This window comes from Lissotriton vulgaris, chromosome 3_1, assembly GCF_964263255.1.
Source record: "Lissotriton vulgaris chromosome 3_1, aLisVul1.2, whole genome shotgun sequence".
NCBI lineage: Eukaryota > Metazoa > Chordata > Amphibia > Caudata > Salamandridae > Lissotriton > Lissotriton vulgaris.
The window spans coordinates 918012783-918031104 of record NC_141689.1 but is presented as its reverse complement, the minus strand read 5'-3'; the positions used below and the strand labels follow the sequence as shown (position 1 = coordinate 918031104).

Here is an 18322-nt window from a genome sequence, read left to right as displayed (position 1 = left end):
TGTGCTCAGTCAAACATTTTCAATTTTTGACATAATTGATATGACATTTTCCTTCACTCACGCTTAGAGTGTTGAGTTTCACCACTGCGGGAAATCTGCAGTTATATTAGTTAAGGAGTACGTGCAGGTTTGTAAATATGTGTAAATATTCACAAGGTTGCATCTGTGCACACAGGCATTACGTTATAATGACTTAAAAAAAAAAATGGGCACAAGGTTTGGACCAGGACGCAAATCGTGTTGTTGGTTAACTGCAGCTTGTACTCTGCATTCCCGCGTGATGGTATCTGGTGTCGAACAAAAGCCTGCATTCCTCTCTTATAGAGTTTCCTAAGTGCGGAACAGCGAACTGTAAGGAGGGCAAGTACACAACAGCTCGAGTTACGTGTCTCTGAAAAGAGCATGACAGCCTAATCCCCAAACAAGCAAATGATTTAATGTTGTGTCCCTTTCATAGAACTATTGTGTTACCACCAGGAGAGAGACATTACGATGCTGCCATAGAGTTTGATGCCAGGGGCGGAGCTGGCAGTGAGAGGTGCAGCACCGGGCCTCAGAGGCCTGAAGGTCACATTTGCTCCTGTTCAATTATGCTTTTACTACATAATCAAACGTTAAGGGGCATTTTTATTACCTGCACTGTGGCCCAGGGCACCTTAGCTATGCCTGTGTTTGATGTTGGTGCAGAGTCTGGCAACACCAGACCAGGCAAGACCAGACCAGTGTTCACAGAGGACTTATCGGAAGTAGAGGCGTGTAAGCTCAATTTGAGTTTTTCATCTCAAATTCTCTTTGACAGAGGTCACATGGCGGCCCTGCGTCCATGTTGCACACACCAACTAGTTGCTGAGCTACAGTTCACAAAGACTAGTATTTATTTATTTAATTTAGTAATGCGTTTTATATAGCGCGGACTGTACCCGAAGGCGTCAAGGCGCTTCACGATAGGGACAGAACTGAGACATGAGGAGAACATTACACGTGAACGGATTACAAAGCAGACGTTGCGTGGCATGAGGTAAAAAGTGACAATTGTGAGCAAACATAATACATGAGGTAGCAAAAGTGCACAGGACGAAAACGTGACAGGTATGCAGATTAAAAGAGAAGACAAAGTACAACTAGAGGTATAATACTGCAATATATGCTAGACACTCAGGCACAAGAACAAATCTTAAGTAGGCAATGGTGGCATTTGGGTGAGTGTCAAAGGCAAACAGATTGCGAGAGGTACAGGCTTTGGCAAAGTCAACAGTTCTGACTCTAAGGGAGTGACTATGTCATCCCACCTAAAGCTCACTCGTGGGAGCGTGGATGGTACTATGATGCGATACCCCGGTTGGTAATACCACATACAAGGTGCATTATCATGGCACTGTGGTCCATGGGTTGTTTGTTAGGGAAGGTCACACCTAAATAGGGGCTTGAAGGCAGTTAAATCAGATGGAGGGTATTACCACGCCGATAGGCCTCTCCTTTCTGTTGCTCTTTGGTGCTAGGCTTCCTGGATAGCAATTTCAAACAATGCACAGACTGGCATGATTTAATGAAGATGTAGGGAGGCAATTATGTTAGCGGATGGTGAGATTCATTCGGGATACAATGCAGCGATAATAGATAGTCGGGGGAAGCACATCTTTTATTAGGTGTGTATGGTTAGTCACTAACATGGGTTTGTGTTATTAACTCCTAACATTTAGAGATGAGTGGGGCACAGTACTGTATGTTCGTTTAGGCAAAGATAATTTAAATGTTACATTATAGTGTCTCATTTCTGTAATAGGCAGTAATGTTAAACTTGGCTAGCCATAACACTGTCAATGCCTGAAACAATGCGCAAACTTTTTCTCAGCAGAAGTCTGTCCAGTATCTGGTTTCATAGTGGCTTCACGGCGAACTTTCTGTTCATACAGTAGTGGGCAATGATGTTCACTGTAGACTCACCTTTGCAATCAGGTCAGACCAACAGCCACAACCTCAATGAATGTTAAATTCACATGAGCATGACACAGGGGGGGCTGTAGCCTCATCTGGTGAGCTCTAGACATGCCCTGGGGGGCAAGGTCAACATGCACATATCGAGCGTAACGTCCGATATGCCAAACTTAGAGGTCCCAAAGCCTCAATTAGTCTGAGCAGGAGTATTTACTTCAAGATATAGTTCCACCGGTTACTGCCTGCTCCACCAATTCCTCCATTGCACGCTTGCCTGCGTTCGCATACAAGATGGTTGTAAGTTTTTCAGGAATGGCAGTAGGAAGGGTTCCCTATCGCTATTATCTAGAAGTCTATTCCAGATCTGGGGGATCACGACTGAGAAAGCCCGTCCTCCCATGGTGGTTCTATTAAAACACAGGCAGACCAGAGGTCCCGACTAGGCACATAGGACTTCGAGTGCCATTCCGAATTTGGGCTTTATGCGCAATGCACAGGCCCTTGAAGCTGACCCACTGCCTAATAAGGAACCAAAGTGACTGTTTAAGCAAGGGAAGGGATGCTCCCTGAGGCTAGGACAGGGCTATACCTCTCTGAGGTTTGTAATGGCAGGGTACACATGTCAGGGGTGGTTTGAACCATGTCAGGTTAGTTTGGACGGTAGGTAACTAAGAGCCAACGCTATGACTAGACTGATAAAGGGCTTAGGGCCAATTTTACAGCTCGGCACGTATAGCAATGTGCTAACCCAAGGCTGAATGAAGTTGTTGCTATTTGCAGTGGGAAGGGTCCCTGGGAATACATTGGGCGTTAATCATGGCTAAGACATGCCTTGTGCGGGCAATGTAAGACAGGCTTGTGTAATGCAGTTTTCGCCACGAAGCCAAAAACACTAATTGTTTGTGTTTGTCTATCTTTGTATTCACAGCTGGATCCATGGCGGATATCTGAGAGGTGCTCCACACCGCAACATCAGCAACTGGTGGATGACAAAAGGGAAGCATGCGTCAGGCACGGCGACCGCAAGCAGCGACTTCAAGTGTTGTGGCGATCGATCAAGAGGACACCCAAGGGCTCAAGCGGTGCTGGCAGGTGTAAGTGCTACCCACTCCCTAAGGTGGGAGTGGGAATTGTCATCCAGGTGGGGTGCTAAGGGTATACTACCATGGTTGGCCCAGGGGCAGGAGTAGTATGGACAATAACTCTGCGTGGAGTAAGGAGCATACATCATAGGAGGGTAGGCTGGCACGTAACTGGACACTTTTAACTTGGATTGTGGGCCGCTCCTATGAGAAGTGCGCCAACATGTTTGCCCCGCTGGGGCGGCTAGGAGAAGGACAGAGCAGGGCGGGTATTCCATTTCCTTCTGTGGGAGTGGGGGAGCTTATGCAGCAGCCAGTTAGGGGTTAGTATACGAACCACTCTCCCAACATACCACACCCCCGTCAGTGGTGATACTTCACCTGGGGGAAACGACTCAGCCAAATTGGGGAGGCGAATACTGATAGAAGTGGGATGGGGTGCTCTGGAGGGAGGCTGGGAATGTGCTCTGGGCTACTAATATACTGGCATGGTTGGAAGGGTTTGCAGGGTGAGTATGACCTTTCTAGAGGAGGTGAGGGGGATGCCAGATCGTCGGTCAACAATGCTGGCCTGTGGCGGTAAGGTCATGACCGGTGAGCAGCTATTTTAAGGTCTGAGGGGGCGGGCATCATCCATTGGAGGTTCCCGCCCGGGGGGAGGGGGCCATTGGCCCCTCCTAGAACTTCAGGGGCAAGGTAATTGGTGCTTCAAAGGAGCGCGGGTTGGAGGAGTCACGCTTTCCTTAGGCTGATAGCCACCCCGCGCGCGCATACTTATGACATCACCGGATGGCGCAGAGTAAGGGCCCTACTTTAGTGATTAAATGGAGTTCACGGCGTGGACCGGGTAATTACCAGGCCCGGCTGCGCATGCGCACATCTCTAGGTGAGGCGCAGCTAGTAGGACCTGACACCGGTTAGCGACCTTGCCATATGGCCAGAAATGTAGTATACAAAAATCGAGATGAGGATGTTAGATTCGGTTAGGAAACAATCTGTATTAGAGTTTCTGTTAAGGATAGTCGCTCAAACTTGTTGACAATATTGTAGCTAATGTCCTGCTGTTTTTTGTATACATTGATTTCCATGCAATAAAAATGTATTAATTTTATATCTTAATAAATACGGCCGGGGGGTCTTGCGACCTCCCGCCTTCCAAAGATAACCATGTCTCATGTGCATGTGTCCGGGGGTTGGTGTGGTCACAGGGAGGGGGCGGCAGCCAGTCGCTGACCATGTGCCCTGGTGCCTCTCCATGAGTACAGAGGCCCTTTGTGAATCAGGTCCTAAAGTCCGAACGGTTTTGTATATTCCTCAGTGAAAATACTGTAAACGAACTAAAATCAACACAATTATTTTGCAAACCGGACTAATTTATCGGGTCGTCCCAGTCTATCACCCATCCACTTCATTATGTAAATGAATACTGATATTACATTCATACACTGAGAATGCCAACATCTATCTGCAGTGCTTAAGTGGGCCGTGTCCTGCCTGTACTCAGCAGTTCTAAAAGTGCCGAGACGGGTCCCTTTCGGGCTCTCCGTGTTTGCCCTCACCCTCAGGGTGGTAAAAAGCCTTCCTTCTGCTGCAGTACCAGGCTTCACTACCTTTGATGTACCTTCAAAGAGACTCTGTATAATTTTTGCACAGTCTCATCATATCAGAACTGAAGCATTTTAAATATTATATACAACAAAGCCATAGTTGTTGCTTATTTATCTTACACAACTAATAACCATTAACAAAGCCTATAGTTCTGGCTTGTTGTAGGTGTAAAGTTACTTGTAATATGCCCCTGTGTTCGTTTCCATTATTGGTAGCATGTGAGCCCAGGGTCCACAACACTACAGACTCCTGAACTGTTTCTCCTTTTATTGATTTGCGCCATAGTTTTAATAACATGATTCCCGGTAAAACCCCCACTCTCCTCGATCCGCCACGGCTCAGTATGAGCTGATTGCTGCGGAGGGAGAACTAGCACTGCCCACTTCCTGGTTCAGGATTGGGGGACATTTTGTACAGCAGCGGTCTAGTATGCCTCCATATCGGAGACAGCTATTTAACTGTCATGAGTGTGGCACTCGGTGCGCCAGCGTGTGCAGAAGACAAGTCTGTCTGTGCCGTAAGCCTGGATCCCTGGATCTGTCAGGCTAAGAACCTCCCACCTTATGTACTCCAGATAACAAGTATGGAGCTCACAACAGTAGGAGAACCCATTTCAAAGCACCTCCTTTAGGTTTGATTATCACTTCAAAACGTGCACATGTGCTATATGCGGGTTCTAGGCCAGCTGTTCACCTTCCCTCATACAGGTACAGCTTATCCCCATAACCCCCTAAGAGTAGGCACAGGTAAGGTGACCAACTGGCATGAGTGCAAATTCAGGATGGTGAGTGTAAAACTTCAGGACAAAGGATCAAAATTCAGGACAGAAGGTCAAAATTTAGGACAGAAATTTGGCACAAAACATTCGTTTTACAGACATATCAAAGGAAGTCGCACAATATTATATAAGTAAATAGACAACTAAAATAATTGCAAGTAAAAATAAGTTTATATTAGGTTGAGACAACCGGGCACTTCACAGTTTTTCAGTATGCACACAGTTTAGAGCAACTGTGCAGGTCTTTTTGTGGTATTTCATATGATCATAATCTATTTATATGGTTACTGCACTGAATTGTCCAGTCTGATATTTTGTTTACAGTTTATGGTCCTGAGCAGACATGTTTGGTGAGAGAAGTGGTTGGGAATATCTACTCGAATGGACTTTTTTTTAGCTGGCATCTCATATCTGAATGCCATTGTGTGATATAAAGCGGCAAGCATAGAATGCAGCTGATTGGAGTCTGAAGTGCTGGACTCAAGTGCAGTCCCCCCAGTGGCCAGCTTTGTGTCAGATCGCTTCAGGCATTCCACATCTGTTCAGCTGGTGATAACTAGTTTAGGGGCTGGTACAGTCCTGAGTGATGGATAAGACCCAAAGCGGACGGGTCTTGTGTGCGGGTAAGAGCATTGAGCAGGAAAAGGAAGTTATTAACCAGCCTGTGAGAGTTATAATTGCTTGCAGGCTGCTGAGTATTATCGTTTTTGTGGGCCAAAACAGTTAAATAGGCAACTACATTACTATATAATGTTACTATATAATGCCCTGGCTAGCCATATATCAGCCCTCCTTATTTTGCCTGTATGTGGGAAATACTACACTGATTTTCTATAGAGGAACTTGTCGGCGGCATCAACTGAGTTTGCAATACATTGATCTATGATTTGTGTATTTGTCACAGGATTACTTGGAATCAGAACAAGAATAGGTCTTGACAGGGAGGTTTCCCATTCTGCCAAGTTCATTTTAATCCATGTTCTGGCAGCTTCGTCTGTTTCTGGGCCTTAGAGGTGGAATTGGAATTCATCTGAACATCAAAAGTGATCAATTTGTGAATTTTCTCCTTGAAATGTATGTATGCTTGCGAGCTTAGCACTAAATTAAGAGTATGGAGGCTGGATGTGATGGCATTCACATTTCCCCTATCGCTGAAAAGCCATGCTATAAATAAATAAAACACAATTATATTTGTTTGAATTATGTACTGTATATTTTCTTACTGTAGTTTTCCGTTAAATCAGTGAACAATGAAATTAGAGCAAAAATGTTGCCACTATTTGAAAAATATCTGATTAGTTGAAAATAATTGGGTGCTGTGAGTTAACAAATATGCACCAACATGAATTCCTATTTTAGAAGACTAAGGGCCAGATGTAGGTAATTCATATTTACCGACTCTTAAATACCGAATTTTACCGATTCGGTATTTAAGAGTCGGTAAATATGAAGGGGGGAGATGTAGGTAATTCGAATTTAAGAATTACCGAATCGGTAGGATTCGGTATTTACCGATTCGGGTATTGCCCATTGATTCCTATGGGCCATGAAGCCCATAGGAATCAATGGGCAATACCGATTTGGAATTTACCAAATCGTTAAATACCGAATTCTGTAAGGGTGCAGGGGGTGTCACTTTGACACCCTCTAGCACCCCAATTCCGGACTTGAGTGCCATGTGGCACACAGACATGCCCTAAGGGTATGTCTGTGTGTCACATTGCACAGGTGTGCATGCACAGATGTGCATGCACACCTGAATTCGGTATTTTACCACCCAATTGGATTGGGTGGTAAAATACCGATTCTTAAGGGCCTGTGACACTCTTAGGAGTGTCACCTACATGTGGATTTACCGAATCGGTAAAATTACCGATTCGGTATTTTACAGAATCGGTAAATTTACCGAATCGGTAAATTTACAGATTCTGTAAAATGATGGCCCCTACATGCCAAATCCTAAATACAGGTCGGTAACGGCCGAAATCGGCCGTTACCGACCGGTATTTTCTCTCCTACATCTGGCCCTATGAGGCGGAATGAAACCCGCAACGGAAACATGTATATTGCTATAACTTGCAAAGTGACATAAGGCCCTTTATGCAATCAAGATTTGTGCCAATGTAAAAATCAACATTAAATAGTACTTTTTTATTTGTATGTTTCAATCTTACTTTTAAATGTACAGTGAAAACTCTGTTCCAGTCCCATGACATTAAAAAGTACTTTGTTGAATAGCCCATTGTATTCATGTTTACTCAGAGTTCTTTTAGCTTGCACCTTATATTTATTACAGGATAATATTTTCAGGAACATCAGAAACTGAACTGAATCCTATTTTAAAAGTGGTTATCACTTCTACCCTTTACAAATATCCACCTTGACAATGTGGTTAGATCGAGGTATTGCACAAATGATTGCTCTGCCGCTGACAGATGTTTTTTTTTTAATTTCACCAGCATGGCTCCAAGACAAAAGCAGAATACCTTGCCCTAGTTTGATGCAGGAGAATGCACACCACATGCTGTCACTATAGTAGGGCCCATTGTCATTCTATATGGGGTAATCAGCTGCAGTCTCAGAATGTCAATGGGCCAGTCCACAGTCTGTGCGAGATCCGAGAGGGGCTGCTGCAGGCGCACTCTACAGTTTACAAGATAAGTGCGAGCTGGCCCAATCAGAATGAAAACTTTTAAACTCATGGGGCCTCTCGCAGTAGATAGGATTAGCTGAATTCACGTTAGCTCTTGACCAGGACTGGGTGTTTATTACAGAGTCATGGACCAATTGAGCCTCAGGCGCGGACTTAGTTGATGCTATCCCGTTAGGGCATGCAAACTTAGTAGGGTAGGCAGACCAGAAGGAGGTCTGGTCATTGTACACTAGCTAGAGTATCAGTGCCACTTGGAGAGGATACAGCATAGTAGCCCTGTGAGGTGTTATACTTCACTATAAAAATATCATCCACCAACTCTTTTGCAGGAATGCTAGTTTATAGGCCCCAGGGCCCCAGGGCGATGTTTATGCCCCAAGTAGCAAACTGCATAGGACCATACCTAGTGAAAAACGTGATGGGGGAATTTAACTTTCACTTGGAGAACACTGATGATAGAGACTCCATTGTACTTAAGGAGACTTTGGCCTGTCTCAGTCCAATACAGTTGGCCATGGACCCCACCCATGTAGTAAGCCATGCCCCTTTTCCAATGATGCTCAGCTATCAGTACAAGAGGTGCTTCCCCTTAGCTGGTCTGACCACAGGGCAGCTGCCTTCTCTTTAACTCAACTCTCTTTTCAGAAGAACAATAACTGGTCCTGGATGAAGACCTTTAGAAGGAACTGGAAGGGGGCCTCAGCAGAGTCCTTTGCCAGTGCCTTTAAAATCAAATCTCAGAGAAAATTGTCTACTGCCCCCTGGTTTACAGAACGGCTAAGGCTTCTTAGACAGGCCTGTTGCTGTCAGGAACGTGCCTGGAGGAAACTCTACTTGGAGCAGGAAAGGACCCTATATAAGACAGCTAGAAGAGATTATAAATTGCCCATTAGAGAAGAAAAATCCCTTGACTTTGCTAACAAATTTGAGTCGACCTACTCCCCAAAAGAGCTTTTTTAAATTCGTCCATCAGCTATCTGCTATGCCTCCGACCCTTTCAGAAATAGAAGGCTCACAAGAACTCTGCGACAAGCTAGCAGATTTCTTTCTGCAGAAAAATCAAACATCTATAAGGAGTTTACTGCACCTAATACAGAAGATGAGGGTCCCCCGTGAGTTGCAGCTGAGCCTGTTAGTATCTATAGAAGATACAGGACGATGTTTATGGGATTCCCTCTGAAACCGCAACTAATAGAGTCACAGCTCCTTAATATTAAATCAAGATCCCCTCTTGAACCATTTGCTCCTGGGATGGTATCTCGACCTCTAATCTCGGCCTCTAACATCGGTCATGAACACAGATATTATGTCACGGTGCTATCAACGTATGTGGAAGGAGGCCGTGGTAAGGTCACTACTCTAGAAGCCCAATCTTGATCCCATTGACCTTAAGAGCTATTGTCCTTTCTCTTTGCTTCCGATCCCAGCGAAGATGCTGCAGAAACATCTTAAGCTTCACCTGATGGGGCATGTGGAGGAACAGGGTCTGCTGGATGTATCGCAATATGGTTTCAGAAGTAATCATGGAACACAAACAACTTTCATGTCTGCTAAGGACAGCATTAGACGATTAGTGGACGCAGGGCAGGCCTTGGCTTTGATCCCTTTAGATCTTTCCACAGCCCTTGATACAATTTTCCCAACCCTGCTGACTGAGAGCTTGCAGAAACTGGGAATCAAAGACAGAGCTTTGAAACTGCTGACCTCTTTTCTTACAGATAGATCTCGGAGGGTGACCATACACCAGTTTCAATTAGACCCATTCTGTCTGCCATGTGGGGTGCCACAGGGCTCCTAAATGAGCACTAATTTATTTAATCTTTATGTTTCCCCACTTGTCAAGCTCATACATTCCTTTGGGCTGAAGGCTGTGTCATAAGCTGATGACACGCAGATAATCTTGTCTATCTCTAAAGACACAGAAGCTGGCGCAGTATGACGGCAGTGGCTACGTGGATGGGCAAGAACTACTTGAAGTAAACGGTGGCAAGACAGAGGTGCTGTTCTTTGGATGTCAATCCACTATCTAGAACAGCAATGGGTGGCCAGATATTTATTTATTTTTTGTATTTATTTGATGAGTTTTATATAGCGCTGGCTAGACCCGGAGGTATCAGAGCCCTTTACATAAGGAACAGCAAGTTGCAAGGTACAATAATTAAACATTAGTTACAAAATGATTATAAAGTACATGGCACGTCATAAGGGGCAGAGAAGGTATGGGGGGACAAGAAAGGGAGTCTGTGATAGGTGAGAGGAGAGAAGGGAGCCAGGGGGGAGTTAGAGTTAAAGCAGTCCAGCAAAAAATAGAAACGTTCGAGGGTCGCCAGGATGGAATCCAGCAGGAAGAAGGAACAGACAAAGGTCAACAAGATGGCACATCCGGGTCGTGGATATCGACGGAAACCATCCCAAAATGGTGGGATGCACACAAGTAAAAAAAAAAAAAAAAACCAAGAGAGGTGAATTCCATCGAGTAGAGTTGGAGGGGAGACGCAGCCACATTACCAAAGGAGGGTGGAGGGCTGTAGAGTGTCAGCCATATTCATGCACCGGCTCTGGACCGCGGGGGCATCGGTGTCGACGATCTTCAGGTTGCAGATATGCTAGGTATTTTACCTACCTCAACGGTCACAGCAAAGTAGGTATGTGTTATCTTGGATAGCGAGCTGTCACTGGACCGTCAGGCCAATCGTACGGGCACAAACTGCTTTTAGATTATTAGAATGCTGAGGAAAATATTACCGTTTATTGCACTCCTGGCACGTAAACCAGTAGCTCTTGCGCTGGTCTCATCAAAAATAGACTACTGCAATGTGCTACCTTGAGACCAACAAGACGACCCAAGCAAAGTTTCAACTTGCGCAGAATGCAATGGCAATACTTACCTTGGACATTCCTATCTGTCAGTCAGTGTCTAAAGAATTACTCAAACTGCACTGACTTCTGGTAAGGAAGCACATTATGTTTAAGGCACTCTGCAAAAAAAAATATTCCTATGGAATATCAGCACATAGAAGAGGTCCAATGGGAGCTCCACAGTCCCAGACCTGTGCTATTGGTGCTCATGATGGAGAACTTTGGTGAAGAAGATGTATTGTTTCACCTGCTGATTTGTTTTCCTTTCTTGACTTCTTCCTGGGAGCACCTGTTGACAAGATCTGAAAAAGTGAGCCTACATAATTTAACATCTCCATTTTTTCGAAGAAGTCCAAAGATATATTTTTGTACCCAGCCCAACCTCCATTGCACAATGACCTGCTCCAGTCATGGCCTCGCCCTTGATACTTTGAAAATAATTATTAAATTACTTTGAAAGGCTTTCTGAACAGTTTTAACACTATAGCTTTTAGTTGATCTCAGTAATATTTTACTATTGAAGTGTTCACTACAGTGATTTGGATTTTCACCTTAAACTTTTAGTTGAATTTAGATAATACATTTTTACTATTTCCTAAATAATTCTGTTTGGGCCTTACAGTCATTATCTCCGAGTTTTTCATTGTGCATTCGTTCTCGCATCTCCTGCATTGCTTGCAGACAGAGGTAGGTATTGAACTCACCAGGTGTTTAAAATAAAGGACCAGGAAATCCTTCAGGAAATCCTTCAGGGAGCCTCTGGCTAACCTCTGCCTGTGGAAAGCTTGAAATGTTAGAGAATACTGTCTCTATGTTTTCTTCTACGTCTGTCCTGCCAATGACATTTTTACAAGTCAATACTGAGTGGAAACAAACAATGTCAGTGCAGTTGAATCAACCTTTAACCTAAGCTATGTGATTACCCAACCAGAAAGACCATATATACTAATAAACATATTCAACAAAAAATAAAACGGCAGATTGTTTCTTCCCCACTGGATAACCAGTCAACATTTAAGGTTTCTGCACGTACTTTTCTTGTTTGTGTTTGCACTCTTCTCGCCCTCACTTTCAGCTTTTTATTTCCAGTGGTTCGAGGCCCCTGGGTCACTGTGGCCACCACTCTGCCAAGTCAGCACGAGTCCAGTTACACTGGCGTGGACATCTGTGCTCACGTTATGCAGTGATTCAGCGTTGAGGCAATTTGTTTTCAATCAAACGTCCAAATGAATAGTTTGTTTCTTGAAACAAAAAATAACAAGCATTGGCATAGCCAATAGGTCTCGCCTTTGGGACCTTGCAACTAACAGTTTTATACGTCAAGTTCAAGTGACTTTTTTTGTGTAATTCTTTATTGAAAACAAAACCATGTTGTAGATGTACAGTACAGTACAATGTACATATTATTGCGGGTCGAAGTCCAAGTGAGTTTAAAGTAATAAACTCACTTCAATTTTGTGCCAAAATTACTGGATCCTGGAATAAGAAGTTTGAAAAATTGTTCAAATACTAAGAATTCGACCAGATGATACGGTCTTGTTGATTAAGGGAAGGAGAACAATTCATTGTTATCACTGTAATTACTTATTTTGCTAGTTTGTTACATGTTAAATATTTGGTAAAATATAAATGCCCTAAATATCCAGTTTTATCACATTGAAAAGCTACAGTTGTGTATCGATCTGGCAACTTCTGGAAGGAGTGTTTGAATAAATGAAATAACGAATATCACTTAGCTGTATTTAGTCTAATGAAGAAGGCGTTTAAACTAAAAAAATCTAATGTGATGGGAGCACGGATTATGTGAGTGGAAATTATCACTTCATTGCTGTATTAATGAAATGTGTTTTGTCGTCCACTTCTCCAGTAACAATAACATAGAAAGAAAAAGATAAAAGCAATAACAGTGGTTGTATCTGTAAAACTCTTCTTTACGGAAATAGCTCAAGAACAATTTACTAAACAGTGATAATACTTTTAACAGATTTCAATTATATGCATATTATGTAATTCAAAAGTACTTGGATTGGGAGCTGTATTTGAATTTTGTTGCTGTGGCGGCAGTCCCAGTACTATGCATTCTTGATGGAAATTCGGACCAACGAGACTGTCAAAGAGACCCCTTACATCATCACGTTGGCTGCCATATCATAGCTCAAAAGTTCTGTTTTGATAGCTGTACAAATATCAACTAGAACGTCACTCAATTCTAGGTAACTGATACATAGCATGTATTTTTACACTGACAAATCCACGCGTCATTATGTGGAATTACCCTAAATACTCGAGTGTAACTAAAGCATAAACTGTAGACCGACTGACATTTTAATAACCGGCTGCAATAATCAATCAATAGCGTGCACGTTTTAAGAATAGGCCTGCCCTTGGCGCTGAGGGGCAGGCAGCTGTTATCTGGGCAGGGCAATTCAGGTGTTTACATAGAAAGAGCAGAAAGTATAGGCGCGGTAAACTACATCTATACACTTTATTGTAATTGCATTCACAAAGCGCTTTATGCCCTTAGCATGGTGTGGAAGCGTATTAGGGAGCACACTAAGCAATTTGGGAGTGCTTGATTAGAAGAGTGCTCACAGCATGGTCAGTGTGCTGGTAGATGTGTGAGTGACCAGAGTATCACACTTTTGTTGTTTTAGGTCGCAGTGCCTACGAGTGTAAGGATGGTAACAGGGATGAAAGGATGCATGCACACTGAGCTTTAAGTGGACTGGGTCCTGACCGTGCACAGCACCGACAAATCTAAACAAGCATTGGCCGCATGGCAGTAAAGCCACGGCAGGGAAAGTGGCAGCAGGGGGAGGGGGCATGGCTGATTTCCTTTCGGGAGTGTGCGCCCATATTCCGCCACCGTATGGCGCCGCGCAGATCCCGAAAGGAAATCGCCAAGAAGTGCACGCTTTGCATTGCAAGCAATGCAACGCGTGCACTTCTTTGCTGAAAAAGCTTTGCCGATGGCATTAAGTCTCCTCCTATGCAGGGCATGCGCGCTGCGTAGGACGAGACCTAAAAAAACTATGGCCCTGACCTGACTTTCAGGGAGCTTTCTCCATGCACGTGGGGATCAGTGGTTGTTTTCCTTATAAAAGATCGCCATTCCTCCCCTGGCAGTCCCAGGGAGGGAAAACAGGTGACTGTCGCCCCACCATCAACAGGACACGCACCCGTCACTTTGGCCGGCATGCCCTCTGGCAAACAGTTGACAGGATTTTGGCAGCAGCAGAATCATGCTCTTCGAAAGTAAACACAGCACCTCCACCGACCCTAAATAGAGCCGAAGAACCGGTTCTCCCACTCTTCGAAATACTAAACGAGGCCCTCTATCTGTATAATTCAGTAACTCGTCTTCAAGGCGTCTGTATGTTGTTACGTTTGTTTTTTGATAATTGTTCGATCACAATATTTTTGGGAATCTTGTCTTGTTCCATTGCATTGGATCTTTTTTACATTGCAGCCTTGCCTGAGATGATGATACCTCAGGGATTACATTATTCATTCAGTACATAAGAAACCAATCTCCAAGTGAGCTTCATGCAGTAGGACATTGTCATTATTTTCCTTGTAATTCTGTACAGGCACTGAAGGCAACAACATGCATGTACTTTTCTCACGTGGATTTTTAATTTGATGTGTGATGTCTCATAGGTATGGCACTTACCACTACTTTGCTATATATATTCCTAGCAAACTCTTCGTTCTCGTATTTTGCCTCAGTAGGGAATGTGTAATCTTTCAACCAATGTAAAAGAGGTTTATCTACAGCAGATCCTGTGAAGGAGTACTGAGCTGCATGAATGTGGGTGTCCACCAGCCCCGGGATGAAGAATTCGCTGAAATAAAAAAATAATGTTACTCCATGAGGCCAAGTCTCAACAACATGCAGTAACGATGCACTGTATATCTTTTTTTTTTTTTTTTTTTTTATTTATTTGGAGTCAGCAAAACATCACAGAAAAAGGAAGATTTTTAAAAGTACATATTTTGATCATTCAGGACACAGGCTTAATAATTAATTCTCATAATCTTTAAATACAAAAGACAAATAATCATTCCAAACATACATTAGATAAATAGTTAAGACTTCTAAAATGGAAAAGCTCATGTAAAATCATCAGAATATAAATAGGAGGGGGAGACAAGGTGTATAATTGTATTTCCAATATCAATAAACATCCAAATCTGCTAATTTAACATTTCATACATTTTTTACATGAGTCTCCCGCCAATTGGTTACCGGGGCCCAGAACCTTCTTCCGAAGTCCCGTACTTTCCCCCTCTTATACTCATATAGGCAGATCTCAATATTGTGTATACCAAGGAGTCTAGATAGCCACATTTGAAAAGATGGTGCAACTGTATCCTTCCACCCCGCAGAGATCAAGATCCTAAGAACAGCGACAGAAATAAATACCAGTGCTTCTTCTTCCTTGCCCAAATTTAAATTCGAATCAGTGCCCAAAATCATCAGGGTAGGGGATAGATCGATCTTATGACCTAGCAGCCCCTCCCAAAGGTTTTCAATCTCTTTTTTCACTGGTGTCAAGAGAGTGCAAGAGAAGAACATATGCAGTAGATCTGCTTGGCCACCCCCACATCTTGGGCAATTATCGTCCGCTCTAGCCCCCCATATGTGTAATTTCGCCGGGGTATAGTATAAGTTAAATATCGTTTTATAGTGTTGGGCTCTTAGGTTTGTAGCTCTGAATATTCTTTTATTCAATTCTATAGCCAGGTCAACATCTACATTCGGGTTCCCTAATTTGTTAGACCATGCAACCTCTGTTTTCTCAACATCATCCTTGATCTCAGCCCGAAGGATGTTGTATAGAGGCTTGATTTTACTGCATCCTTTGGACAATGCTTCCAAGAGGGGACTATTTTCAGGGGGAGGTGGTTTTGGTTTAATGGACTTCAGGGAGCGGTCAACCTGGGTATAGGCGAACCAGTGATTATCTGGAATCCCGTACCTCCTTTGTAACACTTCAAAACTCATAAATCCTTCTGCATCCATTATGTCTCGTAGCGTATTGATGCCCAATTCACTCCAAATTTTTAAAACCCTTCCAATCCCCAGCCTTGAAAAGAGGCTGAATCTATGGGTGTGGATATAGGCACTAATTTTGGGAATATTACACAGTTTTCTACTGGCCTTCCACACACTCCAAGCACTATCAATTATCTTATATCTTACTTTTTTATAAAATCTTCGATCTACTTCACATAACATGATACCAGTAGCCTTTCTTCCCAATAATAATTCATAAATGGAGGGGGGTTGATAAGCTTCGGGTCTAACGTTGTCCGAATTAACATCTAATTGAAATAGTATTTTCATTTGTATTAAGAGACAGGTCCAGTGGTATAGCCTTAAGTTAGGGAGATCCAAGCCCCCCCTTTCCCGCTGGAGAGATAAAAGACTTGTTGACCTTCTTATTTTACCATATTGCCAAATAAATTTGATGAAGACCGACTCCAGTTTTGACATTATTTTTTCCTCAATAAATAGTGGTATGGCTCTAAAGAGATATAAAAGCTTTGGGAACATCGTCATCTTGACTGCATTTATCCTGCCGATCAAGGAGAGGTGTAGTCCATCCCATCTTTTTAGGTCCGTTTCTATTGATTTTATCAATGGTAAATAATTGCCTTCCACTATTTTCTCTACAGAGGCATAAATTGTGACCCCCAAATATATTGCTGCATCCACGTATCTAGAGTCTGCCTTTACCACATTTCCTGTACATATTATCTGAGTTTTTGCTTCGTTTAATAGGTAACCTGACTTGGAGCCAAACTGTTTTGTCAGATCGACCAACGTTGACATTGCTTGTTGGGGATCCTCAGTAAAAACAGCCAGATCATCAGCATAGGCTAATATTTTATTTTCAAAGCCATTTATTACCACTGGTTTTAACCTAGGGCATCCCAGAATTGCCTGAATAAGTGGGTCAATATATAGGGAGAAAAGGATCGGGGAACATGGGCATCCTTGCCGGGTTCCTCTTTTAATGTTAAAAGTATCAGATTTCTCACCCATGACCGTGACTCTTGCCACAGGATTAAGATACATAGCTTTTAGAGCTCCGATAATTTTTTGCCCAAAACCTCTCCCTATCAAGATTTCCCACATATAGCTCCACACCACACGGTCGAAAGCCTTTTCCGCGTCTAGCAGGATCATGGCGACTTTCCCCCCCGTGACAGCATGGGCGTCGAATATAGCTATTGCTCTGCTTGTATGATCGGTAGTACCTCGTCCAGGAACGAACCCATGCTGCCACGGAGAGACCAGACCGCCAATGACCCTGCCCATTCTAGAGGCCCATATTTTGGAATAAAGCTTGGTATCGGAGTTAATCAAGGATATCGGCCTATATGACCCTGGATTCTCGCTGGGTTTCCCTTTTTTGTGGAAAATAATGATGTTTGTCTCTTTCCAAGATTCCGGGGTTTCTCCCTTGTATACTATCCCATTAAAGAGGTCAGCTAATAAAGTTATGATTACGGATTCAATATGCTTGTATACCTCCAAGGGGAGGCCATCCGGGCCGGCAGCCTTCCCTGGAGCCAACTCCTGAAGGGCAGTTTTAACTTCGAGTTCGGTAATATCTCTGTCCAGTTCCTCTTGAAGGGAGGGATCAAGACGGGGACCAGAGTCTTCTAAGTTCGTATAATGCCCCCCGATCATTGTTTCTTCATCATATAATTTTTTATAAAAGTCTCTAAAAACACGGAGGATGTCTGTTGTTTCTGTGTACTCTCTACCTCTTTCTTCTATTTTTTTAATAGTGTTTTTAGACCGTTCCTGCCTAAGTCGCAGGGCTAAGGCTCTGCCGGCGTGTTCTCCAGTTTCATATCGGCTGGATCTTGTAGCCTGATATTCACCCATCGCCTTCTGAGTGGAGATTTTCTGGAGATCTGCCTTGATTGCCATAAGTACTTTATGGGTGTTGCTACCGTCTCCCCCTGATGCAATGACTTTCACATGCTCTTCCTCGATATTCATGAGTCTATCAAGTAATTTTTCTTCTTCTTTTCTATCATCGTTTCTTATTTTGGTCGAATAGCTAATAGTTTCTCCCCTCAAAGCCGCTTTAAAACAATCCCACACTATGTTCCTGGTAGAGCTATATCTATTGGCCGAAAAAAAGTCATCTGCCCAGCTCTTAATATGGGCAGTAAATCTGGCATCCTCCAGTAATCTCCTCTCAAAAGACCATGGTGGTCTATTTGTTCTACGGTAGCTCCTTTGATAGGTTATTACTAGGGGGTTATGGTCAGATAGTATTCTTGGTAGTTTAGTAATGGTCACCTTATTTATCTCTGATGTAGAGATAAAAAAATAATCCAGTTTAGAGTGCTTCTGCGCAGGATTAGAAAAATATGTGAAAC

General features: G+C 43.3%; 1 protein-coding gene across 2 annotated transcripts in view; it reads right to left on the bottom strand.

Annotated features, from left to right (window-relative positions):
• Positions 1-18322, bottom strand: part of GDA (guanine deaminase) — a 763322-nt gene that overhangs the window by 363675 nt on the left and 381325 nt on the right. For both annotated transcript variants that reach the window (XM_086961261.1, XM_086961262.1), the window contains one exon: positions 14589-14760. In XM_086961261.1, coding sequence (XP_086817387.1) covers positions 14589-14760 — 172 coding nt within the window. The remainder of the gene's footprint in view (positions 1-14588; positions 14761-18322) is intronic.